Source organism: Phodopus roborovskii, unplaced genomic scaffold (genome assembly GCF_943737965.1).
Source record: "Phodopus roborovskii unplaced genomic scaffold, PHOROB, whole genome shotgun sequence".
Taxonomy (NCBI): domain Eukaryota; kingdom Metazoa; phylum Chordata; class Mammalia; order Rodentia; family Cricetidae; genus Phodopus; species Phodopus roborovskii.
In genome coordinates, this window is record NW_026126558.1 from 18112428 (window position 1) to 18127274 (window position 14847).

At 47.9% G+C, this 14847-nt stretch overlaps 1 protein-coding gene across 2 annotated transcripts in view; it reads right to left on the reverse strand.

The window, feature by feature from the left end:
* Nucleotides 1-14847, reverse strand: part of Vac14 (VAC14 component of PIKFYVE complex) — a 110972-nt gene that overhangs the window by 39036 nt on the left and 57089 nt on the right. For both annotated transcript variants that reach the window (XM_051201857.1, XM_051201858.1), the window contains exon 13: nucleotides 10716-10872. In XM_051201857.1, the coding sequence (XP_051057814.1) occupies nucleotides 10716-10872 (157 nt within the window). The remainder of the gene's footprint in view (nucleotides 1-10715; nucleotides 10873-14847) is intronic.

Genomic DNA, 14847 nt, shown 5'->3' on the forward strand with positions numbered 1-14847 from the left:
TTAGGACATGCACTGCTGTTGGGGAGGACTTGAGTTTAACTCCCAGTACCCACCCCTAGGCAGCTCAAAATTACCCGTAGTTCCAGGGGATCTGACACTATTTTCTAGCCTCCATGGGAATCTGTACTCATGTGCACATACCCACACATAGTTACACACACACATATGTAATACAAAATAAATCTTAAAAAATAAAAACAAATGAACACAATTATCCCCCACTATCCCAACGAATTAGATATGTGGGACTTACTTTGCACAATTAAGGACAATCAGTGGCCAGAGAATAAAGAGGTTAGATAGACAGCTGGGCACAGTGGCCCACACTTTTAATCCCAGCATTTGGAAGGCAGAAGCAGGTACATCTCTGAGTTTGAGGCCAGCCTGGTCTACACAGAGAAACTCTGTCTGGAAAAACCAAACAAACCAAACAAAACAAACAAATAAACAAACAAAAACCCAAAACAACCACCCCTAACCAAACTAAAACAACAAAACAACCAAAACAACAACAAAAAAAGATGGTAGTTGCAACAACCCCCCTATGAGGTGGTAAATTCCTTTTCTAGTGTTGAGAAAAACAGAACTCATACACACAATGAGTGGCTGAAGGCAGCGAAGACCAAGCAAACGGTGACTTGTTTGGATCCTCACCTAGCATTGGGAGACAGGTTAAGGTGCTCTTTTTAGGGCGGTATTCTAAAGCCTGCAAAGCCCTTGCTGGCTCTTTTACAGGCCTCAGTTGAAAACATGCTCAGAGCCTAACAACACCACTCCTCCAGCCTGATCTTGCATATGTGCCCTTGGTGAAGCTTCCGGCACTGAGGGAGTGAGGAAGGCTGATGGGATGCTGGGCTTGTTCTGGTATGGGTTAGTTATACACCACACAGGATTCACCTTCCTTTCTAATGCAGCCTAGTGCTGGAAAGGAGTGACAAGATGCTGGGATTTCTCAGTCTGCCCAATGCAATACCAAGACATCTTTGTTAAAAACAATAGCTTGATTAGTCTCATCATTGCCCCATAAAATATGCCTTTCAAAGCACACCATTTTCAAGTTTTCAGAACATTCTTCATTATACAGAAACCACCACTACCAGTGGAGTACTTTAATTATTCCTTTACTAGAATCCTGTACTAGCTTTCCTTCCTAGGCTCTCCTCCAAGCCTTGAGAACAAATCCTTATCAATTCTGGACATTTTGCATGAACAAATGGAACCCAATATGGCTTCTTTCATGTAGCATACATTCAAGGCTCATCTTGCTTGTTTATATCCTTCTTTGTTTACTTTTATGGCTGAACAATGGATACACCATAGTGTATTTGTTAATTCATCAAACAGCAAGTACTTAGTGTTCACTCTGTGGCTATTATGAATAATGCTGCCGTAAACAGTCATGCTTATAAGTTCTGTATGGACAGTTTTTCCTTTCTCTTGACTATATACTTAGGAAAGAAACTGCTGGGTCATATGGAAACGGTTTGGGTCCTGAGAAACTGCCAGGCCACTTTTAAAGTGGCTACAAAGGAGGCTCTACCTCCTCTATGGCCTCTCCAGCATGTGTTATCTGCCTTTCACTATAGACATCCTAGCGGATGAGAAGTGGTGTTTCATTGTGGATTTGAGTTGTAGTTTTTAGTGATGGTGTTACTCATGCTTATGGTGCCTATGTTTATCTTTTCTGGAGATACAGATACTCAACTCCTTCACCTATTTCCAAAATTGAACTATTTGACTTTTTGTTATTAGAGTTCCTTGTATATGTAGGTTCTTATCAGGTGGGTGGTTTATAAACATTTTCTCCTATTCTGTGGGTCTCTCCCCACTTCCTGCCAGGAAAGCACTCTACTACAATGCTACATCCTAGTCCACTGTCTTGTTACTGTCCTCTGAAACAAAAATATCTGGGCTGGGGACACAGCTCAATGGTAGAACTTTGCCTACTGTGATCAAGGCCACTGGTTAAATTCTCAGTATTGCATAAAACAAAACAACTTTTGTGGTGCTTAGGCCTCATGCAGGCATGCCAGGGAACCTCTACCACTGGTTTGTACCACTAGGCCCACAAAACTACATTTTTGTTAAGTACAATATGTCATTTTTTTCTTTGGCTGTTCATGCTTTTGAAATAGCAGAATAAGTAGGGCCAAATGAGGCAGCAGAGACTGTCAGTTTCTGAGCTGGCCTCTCTTTGGTCTAGAAGCCTCTCTTGCTGAAAGAGCAGGCAGGTACTGGCACAAGGTAGGCAGGATGTAGGGGTCCTTGCAGATCAAGCTTGGCTGTGGGAGCACACATGAGCCTTCAGAAGCATTAGGGCAAGTGTATAAAAGAATTTACAAAACTACCCAGAGCATTACAAGTCTCCCAGAGGAGCTGTTGGTGGCCAGTGGCTACAGTGGCACTGAAACACCCCAGGGGTCCTCTGTGTTTTCTCCTGATCTTTACAGGGAAGGGACTGGAAATTAAAAGGTATTTTTTGTGTGTCTGCAGATGCCTTAAAACCTGTTATTCTTTGGACTCATAACAGACCCTTTACCTCCAAAACCTGTAGCCTTCAACCCCAAGACCTTTCTATACAACCCTCCACACTTCCAAATCCTGCCACCCTAAATCCCAAGACCCTTCCAGACAACTCCTCGGAAACTGCACTGGGGAATCTTGAGTGAAAAGCCCAGTTTAAGGACAGGCCTCATTCAACTTTCTGCCGTTTATACTGCAATGTTCTAGGTCCATGCAAATCGTCTCTGCTCCTGGGGCATAGGGGCTGTTTGCAGAATCAGTAACACATTCTTACAGATCAAGTAACTTCTTGCTCAGCTGGGGCTGACTTTAGAAGAGGTGGCTGAAGACACAGCTGTTGAGGCAGCCCCACCTCACCATCCTCACTTACAGGAGACACATTCAGTGATGGCTATCACTGCCTAGCTACCTACACCACAGCCTCAGGGACATGTGTATAGGAACCCAGTCAACTGTAAGCTTCCCTTGGGGTATATCTCTGCATTATCTGGGCCCCTGTCTCCTCCCTGCTTTTCTATGTGCACTCCTGTGCCATCTCATTTCCAGGCCTAAGGACACTAGGTTTCAGAGTACTTAAAAGGACAGTGGGACCAATGAAGAGATTAGCCACAAATAAGTCTCTCTGGTTGTGGCTATCTGGGAACTCTAAGGAGCTGGGTACTTTCAGAACAGGGGCATTCCAGCCTCACAGGGACAGGGGAAAGAAAGCATCGAGCTTGGCCTCAGTTTCTTCATCTATAAGTAAGGGCAGTAAGAGTTCCTAACAACTGAGACAACACATGCAATGTACTAGACAAGGCATGCCACGAGTCTGTGCTCAATAAATGGGTGAGTGTGACATCAGCAAACGTCTCCTGTCCTGGAGCACTGGGTGGGACAGACTGCTCTCATTCCCTGCTGAACAGGCTGGAAATGAAGGGAGAATTAGAGTCGAAACAAACACAGAATTCTGTTGGGATATTTTAGGGAGGAAGAGGAATTATCAGTGCCCAACTCCCTAGGTCAGCTGACAACAGGAGAGATGGCTTGGGGTTACCCTGGTTACCATGGACACATCTCTGTTCCTTTAGTAAGAGCTCTCACTGTTCCAAATGAACTCTCAGTGCCCAGGCTAAGTGATGGTGGCCTTTAGTAGAGAGATAGAAGGCACACGGGACAAGCGATTAGTTCTTACGAGCGGTGTCCTCTGGGAAAACCAGTGAGCTCAGTCCTTCCAGTGAGCCCATTGCTCAAAGACCACACACAAGAAAAAGCCAAGTATTCCCCAACTACAGCCATGGGGCATTCCCAAGACTCAGCTGACAGGAGGCTTAGCTGTTGACAGTTCAGGGTGAGCTACCCAGAACCCCAGATTGACCTGTATTGAATGTGTCCATCAGGAGCAGAATCTCTGACTGCAGAACCCCACTCGCTAGGAAGACCACTGCATCCATTGAGGGCTGGGAGTCATAGGCAAGGGGAGCTGTCAGTGCTCACTGGTGACCAGGTTAGGCTCTGTGAGAACTCTCCCCACCATGGTTTTTCCTTTTGCCCAACCTCTTCTGACCTCAGGAGCCTTCAGGCCCGGTGTCTGGAGAACCCAAGAAGAGGCTCTTGTAAGACTGTTGGAATACAGCCTCTGTTCAGGCCTCCTCTCAGATACCTGCAGGCCTGACAGGACACTGTCTAAATCCTCAGCTAGCAGACTTGCCCATGCCACCACATCTCACCTGAAAAGTGAGGTGTCACTTCCTGCTCTGCACCCCTTCCCTGCTGCCCATCTGAGACTCAGACAGCCTCTTGCTGTGAACTTCTACATTCTAAAAAAGGCATAAGAAGAGATTCCCTCTTGTGCCACGTGATCCTGCCATGCTGCCTCTCTCTGCTGCTGGGTCTTGAATTTTCCTTGGAGCTCCCACCATGTTGCTGACCCTTCTGCCTCCCTTGGTCATTGTGCCTAAATAACATCTAATAAATTCTTCAGTCCCCAGTTATCTGACTCAGTGTCCTCTTGAATCACTGCCCCATCCCAAACTTAATAGTTCTTGGCCAGGGCTGTGTGGCTCAGGAATGGAGGTGGAGAGAACAAACTCACTCCAGGAGTGTGACTGCAGAGATTTCTGCCTCACTGCAGCGTGCACCTCCCAGGGGACAGCTCAAACACCTCTAACAGACTCTTCTGCCCACCTCTGGCTCTTGCTCATCTGGTCGTGCAGTCTGAAGTGGCTCTGTCTCAAGATGGGCTGGTGCTGTACATGTCTGAGGATAGGCAGAGCTGGGCTTGGCTTGGCCAGATGTAAGGCATACCCTCCGGATCTGCATCTGGATAGAGGTGTCCTAGCAGACTGTCCTTAGCATTACCAACAGTGCAGTTCTGTAGGTCCATTCAAATGGTGGACAAGCTGCTTTGGCAGGAACCAGCAGGCCAGGAAGGAGACGAAAGGGCTGTGTCTCAGGGGTTCTTACTGAAGGGCTGAGAGGAACAGGGTCTCCATTTCCTGATCCAAAGAGGACAGGGATATGAGAGAGAGAGTGCAATCCCTCAGCCACACACATCTGCCTTGTATTTCTGGCTTGGGCAAGTGAGAAGCCTGTAGGGCTCTGGAAGGAAGCTCACGTGACTGACTGGCTGCTCAGGGGCAGACAGCTGCTGTAGGGAGTCCTTTGTATACAAAGACAGGCCAGTGGGGTGGTGGCTGGGGAGCCAGCCCTGCAGATGTTGCTAAGTGAAACCTGATGTGGCGACATGAGAATCTGTAGACCGCCTCACAAACAACCTTCCCTGGGATGTTTTGGATTGAGTTTTGTGGCTATGACGTGAAGGAGCCTCACATGTCAGGATAAAAATAGCTTTGGCCTCAATACACAACCCAAGTTACAGTGCAACAGAACCAGATGCAAAAACATTAGCCATCCAGCTCAGACTCATCTTGCAAGATCCCTGCTTCATTCTCTACCTTCTTCCCAGCTGAGGTCAGGCCCAGGGATTTGGACAGTCCGACTGAGTAGAGATATTAGGATTTGCTGCTTTGAGGAGGTAGGGAAAGGGCCAGTGGCTATTGAGAGCACACCCAGAAGGCCAAAGAACAGATGAGACCTGGACCCTGTGGCTGATTTAGCCAGGCCATGGAGACAGTGAGCTGGCTTCTCATCTGTGACTATCTATCTCAGAGGAAGGGGTACAGTCCATTCTTGGCAGAGAAAGTGCTTAGTGAAGCTTGGTGTGTGGTGGCACACACCTTTAATCCCAGCACTTAGGATGCTGAGGCAGGAGGATCACTGTGAGTCCCAGGCCACCCTGGTCTATATAGAGAGCTCCAAGACAGCCAGGGCTACAGAGAGAAACCCTGTCTCAAAACAAAACAGAAAACAAACAATAATAACAAAAAGGAAAGTACTTTATGGAAGGGAAGATGGTATGGGACACAAGGGAGAATAGTGGGGAGGAGCAACTTCCCCATAGAATTAGAGGCTGGAAGAAAGGGAGGCCAAGCTGGTTTTTCTTCGCTCCTTCGTTCCTTCCCTCCTTTTTGAGAGGGAGTTATAAAATTGGAGGTTGTACTCATTCTATGCCTTCATGGATTAAAGGACACAACACCAACACCACCCTGGTGACCTGATCCCAGAGGTAACCTAACCACCCAGGACAGGAGCTGGAGCCTCACCCACATCCAGGAGGTGTTCCAGCTGTTTGGCTTACAGCACAAGATAAGATAATCAGTCACAGAGGGACTTAGGAGTAATTCTCAGATTTTAAGGGAGTGTGGGGGTCACACAGCCATCGGCTATCAGGAAGGGGCTGCTACCTAAGCAAGGACTAGGGCAAAGGTCAGTGCTAAAGGAAGAGAGGTAGAACAGACAAGACCAACCAACAAGGGGTCTCAGTTGCAGGCCCAAGGGGACACCTTCCTAGACAATGGGACTGGGGAACTTAAGCTCACCCTTGGTAACCTGTTCATGGCCATCCTTTATTTTAATCATTCCTTGCTAGGCTCCTGCTGCTAGGGATTCACATGTCAATAAAACCTAGCTCCCATGGCCTGAGATCACCTGATAAAAGTGAGTTTGAATGGGGGGGGGGATGACCTGAGTGCTTGCAATTCTGATGACCCGAAGCTACCAAGGATTTGGAGCCCACACCTCACAGTGTCACAGTAAGCAGAAGGCAGTAGGACAGGAATGAGGCCAGAATGGGGTCCCTGAAATCACTATGAAGAAAAGAACTACTTTTCTGGGAACTGGCAGGTTGGAGCCACAGCTGGGGACAGTACACCCAGACCAGCTCTGAGAGACAGAGAGAGAGAGAGAGAGAGAGAGAGAGAGAGAGAGAGAGAGAGAGAGAGAGAGAGAGAGAGAGAGAGAGAGAGAGGCTCCTACTGCTTTTCCCATCAGGTGAAAGAAGTTTCCAAGGGCAGCGAAGGTGGGATTCCTGTGCTCTGAGGGTGGGTTGGACAGCCAGGTTCCCGGGCCAGTACAAATGCCTGTCACAACCCTCAGTCAGGGACTAAAGCCTGCTCTCCTCTCAGAGTTGCTGATGGAGTTGGGCTGATTCAGGTGAACAACCCTGTAAAGTGCTTAGCACATAGCCAGGTTTCAGTAAGTGCATGGCAATGCTGGCAGCTACTGTGACCACTGCTACCACAGGGAGATATGGCCTAGTTCCCGAAAGCCTCCTGGGTTTCTTCCAGGGCTTGTTTGTCTGGTGATAGGAAGATAATGTCGACATCTGGTCACACTGGCCTGGGCTGCAGGGAATGAAGTGGAATTGGAACATTTCACCTTTGCCCCTTTCAGAGCTAGAGATGTAGATACCAGACCAGTGAGCCCTGCAGGGTATGCTGCCATGAGTAGTTTTTAGCCTATCAATGGAGTTGGGACTGGAATACTTGCCAAGCATGCACAATGCCATCTTTAGCTCCTCCCTAGTGGTGGTGCACACTTGTAATCCTAGCATCTGGATGGTGGAGGCTGGATGATTTAAAAATCAAGGTTATCCTTTGTTTCCTGATGAATTTAAAGCCAACCTGGGATACACCAGACCCTGTTTAAAAAAAAGAAAGGAAGGAAGGAAGAAAGAAAAGAAACAACTGCTCATGGCAAGCAGGCAGGTCATGGCAGACCAATTTTGGTCAAGTATCAGACCTGCCGTGACCCTTAGCCCAGATTGCCTCTCTACTGCTTATTTGGACCCTTAGGGTACCTGGTTCTCCCTAGGCCTGATATCTTCTTGATAGCAGAGCTGTCCAGGCCTTGGGAGAGAGATGGATCTTGGGATCTTAGAATCTTAGGTCCTATTAACTGTTTTGTGGGTGAGGGTGGTCCCACAGAGGTCTGGTTACTGTCCCTTCTTTCCACAGCCTGGCAATACATGTGCAGGTGTCTTCTGAGTCAGGAAGAGATGGTATACAGTGAGCTGAGCCCCATGAGCCCCAGGGTGGGAGACAGCTTTGCTCAGAGGCCTTTATGTAGGCAGCTCTCCTGTTGTTTCAGAGGCAGTTCTTTTCTGGCCAAGAACAAAGGAGGTGGAGCTCAGACCTGAGTCTATGCTGGGGGTGGGGGTGGGGGTGGGGAGATGTTTAAGGTAGGTATTGCAAGAGGAAAATCCCATGTGGGCACCTCTGTCTCCCCATTGTGGTGGGGAAGGTAAGGCGACATAGCATTCACCCAGGCCTGTTGTTCCCCATCACTGTATGGGATCTGCACCACTTGAGTGTACAGCGCTAATGTGAAGGAGGGGCCACTGGCTTAGTGCAGATGCCCTGACACTGCCTTCTAGAAAGTTCTGCATGGAGGATGGAGTGATTTCCTCTTATGGGACACAGCACTGCAGCCTCAGCTTCCCAGATCTGTGTCCCAGAGAGGTAGAGGGCAGTGGACTCTAGACAGAAAGAAGGGCTGGTCTTGCATCCTCTGCCCATGTGCACATGTGCATGGGTGCACAGGAAGAGACAGACCCAAGTGCATGCCCAGGGAGTAATCTGGGGAAGAGCAGCCAGCAGAGCAATGAGAACATTTCCTGCATACTTTCTGACCTCAACACCACCCCACACATCCATGGCATCTGCCACAGGCTTCCCAAGGCAGCTGAGCCAGGAGAGGGCAAAGGGCAAATTGGCTTCCTGCATTCCTTTCTTACTGATTTGATCTTGACCTTCCAGAGTCATGAACACACTTGTAAACTCTAATGCCAGCTGTGGAAATGCAGATGTGACTCCATCTCCATCTGCCTGGAAGGTCTCAGAGTCCCAAGTTCCATAAAGGGCTCAAACTAACTTTGTGGCTCCCAGTATTGCAGTTTGTGAAGGAAATCACACGCAGTACTGGCTGTAGGCACTTCCCTGGGATTCTTCCCAGGGCTGACTTTCTGCTCATCTGGGATATTTTGTTTTATTCTATGATTTCTGAGTGTCCCTGGCTGATGCGAGCCATTCCGGTAACCTTGGCAGACCGGGATAAGAGTCTACTACTTCAGCCTCATTAGCAGTCTACCCATTTTGGTGGGGTGAGGAAGAGCTGCGATTCAGAGTTCTCTGCTATGTAAGTTCCCTAAGCTTTTGTCTCTAAGCAGCAGCACTCTTTTGATACCTGAAGACCCCAGGGATCTTTGCAGGATCCCAACTCTAGAGTGGTTGCCTAAAGTAGCTTCTTGTCTCACACCCTCAGTATCAGTGACCCACATTTCAGCTGTCAACTTCTTTGTGCCCAGGAGGAAAAGAAAACAAGCTTATAGATAAAGTCTAAGACCACTGAGGGTCCTAGGAGCACGAAGTATCTTAGAGTCTGCTGCCGCTATCATCCTGAAGATGGAGATGATGGTAGAGTGCTGTCTCCTAGGAGGGGTGGACTGAGGGTCACTGCAGGGGTCCTTACAGTCCCCTCTACCCCATCTAAGGACAAGCCTCCTCTCTACCTCTGTGTAGCTCCTACTACCTATTCTGCAATTGATCTTTGCCATCTGTCCTCCAAATTTGGAGTAGGCTCCTATATGCTGACTTGGAGACAGAGGGCAGAGAATGAACTCCTCTGCTGAGGGACAGGAGGTAGGAGACACAGGAGGGGTCCTAGCATCAGGATATGGGAACTGCTTCCTTGACCACAGCTAATGACTGCCAGGGGAAACTGGTCTCCTGAGTGAGGAAGTGATGGCATCCTGGGGAAATGGAAGAGGAAGCCAGGCTGCTGCTAGAGTCCTCACTGTCCACATCAGGCAGAGCATGTGGCAGGAGAGCCCGAAGTCTGGGCTCCCATGTATCTCCTGTTGCAGGGCTTTAGAGACCCATTCTTCTCTTTGTCACCGAGGTGTCCTCAGTACATGGCCTGTGATTTGACTTGGCATATCCAGGGGTGTACCAAGGCCTGTGGAGCCCTGAAAACAATCTGAACTTCTCAGACACTAGACATGGTGTCTGGCCAAACAGCATGGAGCTTCTACTGGGCTGGGGCAGGGGCTCAAGGCTAGGGGCCAAAATACCACAGAGCTTCAGGAGGGACAATGTCACTGAAAGCTTGTGAGTCTATGTGAAGCTAATGAGGTCCTTGTGTCTAGACAGCATGAGGGGTTCAAGGGACAAAGACCTGGCAAACATCCAAGACTCATCAGGTAATTTCCTCCCAACCTGTGTCCTTGGGCCTTTTTAAGAACCAGGTGGCTGAAGGAGGTGGTCACTGCCTAGGAGAGGAGGAGCTAGCAGTGTGGCTAGGGAAAAGAGCTACCTGCTGTCCTGAAGGAACCGAGGAATAAGTGCTAGGAATGCCTTGGCTACCTTTATTTGCAAGGACAGCCCGGAAACAGCCTGTTTGAATTATCCTGTCTCTTGCCTGGGCTGCCTGCCATGCTGAGAGCTATTCTGAGCTTTGGTGAGGAGGAAATGGCTCCCTAGCCCCTTTCCACCTGTGAGACCCAAGATTGAAGGTCTTGGCTGGTTGCCTGCCTATGGAGAAATTACCTCAGAGGATTTTGTGCTTAGTCAGTAGTTCAAAAGCATCCAAAGTGCTGAAGAGGAAGAAGAAGGGTTGTAAGAGTCTCTTCGGGGGCCACTGGAGTGTGAGCCAGGAAGCAGCAGGAGGGTTGTCTCTTTTATGAAGGAAGACCATGGGTAGGCAATCTACTGACCCTCATACATGGAAGAACAGCCTAATGAATGACCTCCTGGTACAAGATAAGACTCAGTACTAGCATTTTCTCAGGACAGAGCCCTCAGGGAAATACTTACTGGGAGGGTTTAGCAGGTTGGCTCTGTTGGAGCTGGGCACCCGAAGCTCCGAGTGGCTGACTCGGAAGTCAGAACCATCAGGAGTGCCTGGGTCATCCGTCTGGCCTGCAGGGGAGGAAGCAATTTCTGCCAACACCTCCAGATCCTTCAAGACAACCTGGGGAGACAAGCGGAGGATGAAGGACAAACTTCCTAGTATGAGCTGAGCTGATGTGGCAGAGGTGAAGTCAGAGATGAGGAGTGTCTTGTAGGGCAGGGAGGGGCCTGTAGACCAAGTGCCGCTTGCTTATTGCTGTGAAAGTGCTTGGGAAAATGTGGTGAAGGTATTGATTAAGAGGCCACTGAGGGTGATGCCTTGGAAAGGAAGCTGATCAAGCTGGAGATTTTTTCCCCCATAGTCCCCTCTTTGATTCTGAACAAGGATTAGAGGGGGGCTCCTTGAGATGTAGGTCCTGGGCATCAGGATGAACCATACGCAGGATGTATCTCATGGTCTCTGTATTATATGAGGCCTTGGCCCTGTTCTTTTCTGTCTAAGAACAGATGTCATTGCATAGGTTAACACCAGGTCTCATAGAACCCAAAGGGCCCTCTATACTTTAGGTGTGATTCTGGCTTCCAGTACTAAAAGGCTTTCTAACACCCAGACAGGAACATCTCCCAAGTATTTCTACTCAGTTCTGGATGTGGGCAAGACAGCTTCAGCTGCCTACCTGTCTACTGAACTCTTTCAGGGAGAGGCAGAACACAGGTGCAAGTTATGCTGGGCCATATGGCCCTCTTTCTCCTAGGACTGCCTTTAAAGTGCCTGTAGCCCTGAAACTGCATAATTTGTACTTGGCACCAGAGCTTCAGGATGGCAAAGCCTATCCCACTGTGGCATTTATACAGTGGGCAGTAGGGACCTAGGACATGCCCTGTTGGGAAGACATCACCATGGATGCATGTCCCTTTTTGTTTAAGTGTCATTGGTCTCAAAAAAGGCCTGTCTTTGCCTCATACACTTACATCCTGTGTAAGTGCTTCTTTGAAGCCAGATCAAGGGAGTGAGAAAAAAAAAAAAAAAAAAAAAAAAAAAAAGAACCATGGTAGGGAAGGGGACCAGGGGAAAAGCCACAGAGCCCTGTGGGTGGGGCCCTGAGAGGTTAGTTGGGAGGAATGGTAAATACAAAGTCAAGATTAGGCTAAGATGGGAATCAGACAGTGAAGATGGCTATAAAACCCTGTAAGTACAAATGCTCCTCAACTGAAGAAAGGCTTATGTCCTAACATTTACATTGCAATTTGAAAATATTGCAGTCCACACACTCAACCTATGCATACTGGAGTTGAGCAACACAGTACACCGTAGACAACAAAACCGCTTCCCTTCAAGATCACAAGGCTTACTGGGAGCTGCTCGGCATCAAAGAGTATGAAGTATGTATGCTACATGCCTGTGATCGAAGCTCTTAGAGGGAGAGGCAGGATTTATTTGGGCTTGGGGAGATGGCTCAGTGGGTAAAATGCTTGCCCTGCAAGCAAGAGGACCTTTGTCTGGATCTCCAGTATCCATGTAAAAAGTCAGGTACAGGAGACAGGCAAATCCAGGGAGCTCGCTGAGCAGGCAGTCTAGCTAAAATGGTGAACTTCAGGCTCAGTGAGACTGTCTCAAAAAGGTAGAGAAGGCAGGCAAGATGGCTTAGCAGGTAAAGCCACTGGCCACCAAAATTGCTAATCAGAGATCAATTCCCAGAACTCACAAGGTTACCAAAAGTTGTCCTCCGATCTTCATTTACACACACATGCCACGACATGCATATGTGATCTTATCAATGGAAAGGGCATGGTCTCTGAAATGTGAAAGTGGTTCCATTGGCTCAGGTAACAAGCCAGTGCCTTATCCTATGATATGTGATTGTCACTTTTCTTAGTTTCTGCTCTTCTCCCTTTCCTGTACCATTGTTGAGGCTTCCTTTGCCTGTGACCCTTTCTGGCCTCTTGGTCTTCTCTAGGCTATATCACATGATCTCAATACCTGCACCTTTGCCTCTGGACTGGTCATGGCATCACTCACAGAAGCCACCACTACCTCCCTACCACAGACCCTGAGATGCTCTTGCCCTGTGTCAGAGCTGCACTAGACACTGGGCTGTAGGAGGGAGTCAAAGCCACCCTTGCCTATGGTTGTGGGCATAAGAACCAGCAAAGCAATGGCCAGGAGCTTATCATTTATTTGCCTGTCCTGTCATGCACTGGAATTTGGGTTTTAGTTGCTCTTGGAATAGGTTCTACTTGCTGAGTTGTAGGAAATGGATCTTCAGCGGATGGAAAACATGCCCCCTACACAGCCCTGTCAGATGGCAGGAACAAGAGCTGGCACTGTGTCAGACCAAGAACTAGAGGAGCCTAGGTGGGTTTGGGTTGCAGGCCTAGGGCTCTGTTTGCGGACAGGAGGAGTCTCCAGCAGGCTCTTTGCTCCAGGAATGGAAGAGACAGAGAGAAGAGGGTGTGGTGGGAAAGCAGATACAGTTATGATGAATTTTCAAAGAGAAGCAGACCCTAGCCCCTACCACTCTCTGGAACTCCATTTCATAAGCAAGGCCCTTCTCAAAGGTCAGGGATGGGAAATTAGATCAGGGACTTGGAGCAGGGGGACAATGTGGAGTGACTTACCCAAAATTAAACATCAAGGCAAGAATCAAGCCAAGAGTTCTACAATAATTAAACAGTTTCCATAGGGGTACTACTCCCACTCCAAGGTGTTACTAAGAGAACTGCAAACATGTTCCTACAGACACTTCTATGTGAACATTCATACTAACTGGACAATGGAAAGATCCCTCTTCTGATAAATGGAATGTGGTATATCCATTCCACAGAAAATGACCTGGTCATAAGAAGAAATGAGAAAGGGGCCTTGGCTTAGTGGGTAAAAGAACTTGCTGCACAAACCTGATCAACTGTAGGGTGCATTTGTAATCCAGTGCTCCTGTAGTAAGATGGGAGACAGAGACAGTCTGGCTACACTGTGTACCAGTAGAAACAATAGAGATCCTGGCTCAATGAGATAGAAGGCAAGAACTGGTACCTAAAACTCATCCTTGATTATACCACTTGTACACATCACACACATATTAAAAAAAGAAAAGGATATTGATTGGCTTATGTAGCAAAAGGAAGAGCCTCACAAATACTTGCTAAGTCAAAGAAGGTAGATATACAAGGCTACAAACTACAATGATTGCATGAAGTGCCCAGAAGAGACAAATCTGAAAAGATGAAGGTGCATTTGTGGTTTCCAGTAGTTAGGATTGAGACTGCTAATGGGTAGGGTTACTTTCTTGGGGGGAAGGGTTGGGGGATGAAATGTCCTGGAATTAGGCAGTAGTGATGGTCATGCAACCTTGTGAAAACATTTTAAAAACTGCTCAGTTTTGGTATATGAACTGTAGGGAAAACATAAGAACCAAACTAAAATTTCAAATTGGCACCCTAATTCCCAGTACTGTTGCATGTTTAGAGAATGCACTTTCTTTCACCACTGCCCAAGTGGCAGTTCCTTCTAATGTCCTATGATCCGATAATTGATTCAGGCTCAGGAGAGATGAGGACAAGGAGGTCACCCTGGTTTTCTTGTAGCCAAGCTGCCTCTCTCAGATCTGTCTGTGCAGGTAGACAGAGCACATGCCCTCTGGGCAATAAATCCTGGAGGTCAAATGTCCTCAGTGAGAAAGTATGGCAAGTAAGGCTGATTGGGGGCATGGTACAGATTATGCCAGGCCAGCTCCTGCAAGATCCCCGACATAGGTATACAATCCATTAGATGTCTAATAGACACTTTTTTTTTTTTTTCCATCTGAAGAGATGCCTAGGAAGAACCAGTAGCATGTAAGAAGAATGGCCTGTACAAGGTCACATCTCCCAGAGCAGCCCAAGAACCAGGCTACAAGGGACAAGGAGGTCAGAGGAGCATGCTGTACTTGCTTCTGGCCAGAATTAACACTCTCAATCACCATCAGTGTTACCTTACACTCTTACATGAGGAATCTGAGATTTGTACAGTCACAAGCTCAAGACCCAGCTCTGGTCCTTAAACCTAAGCTTGTTAATAAAACTACTCAGGGATTTGTGGTCAGACATTCCAGACTTC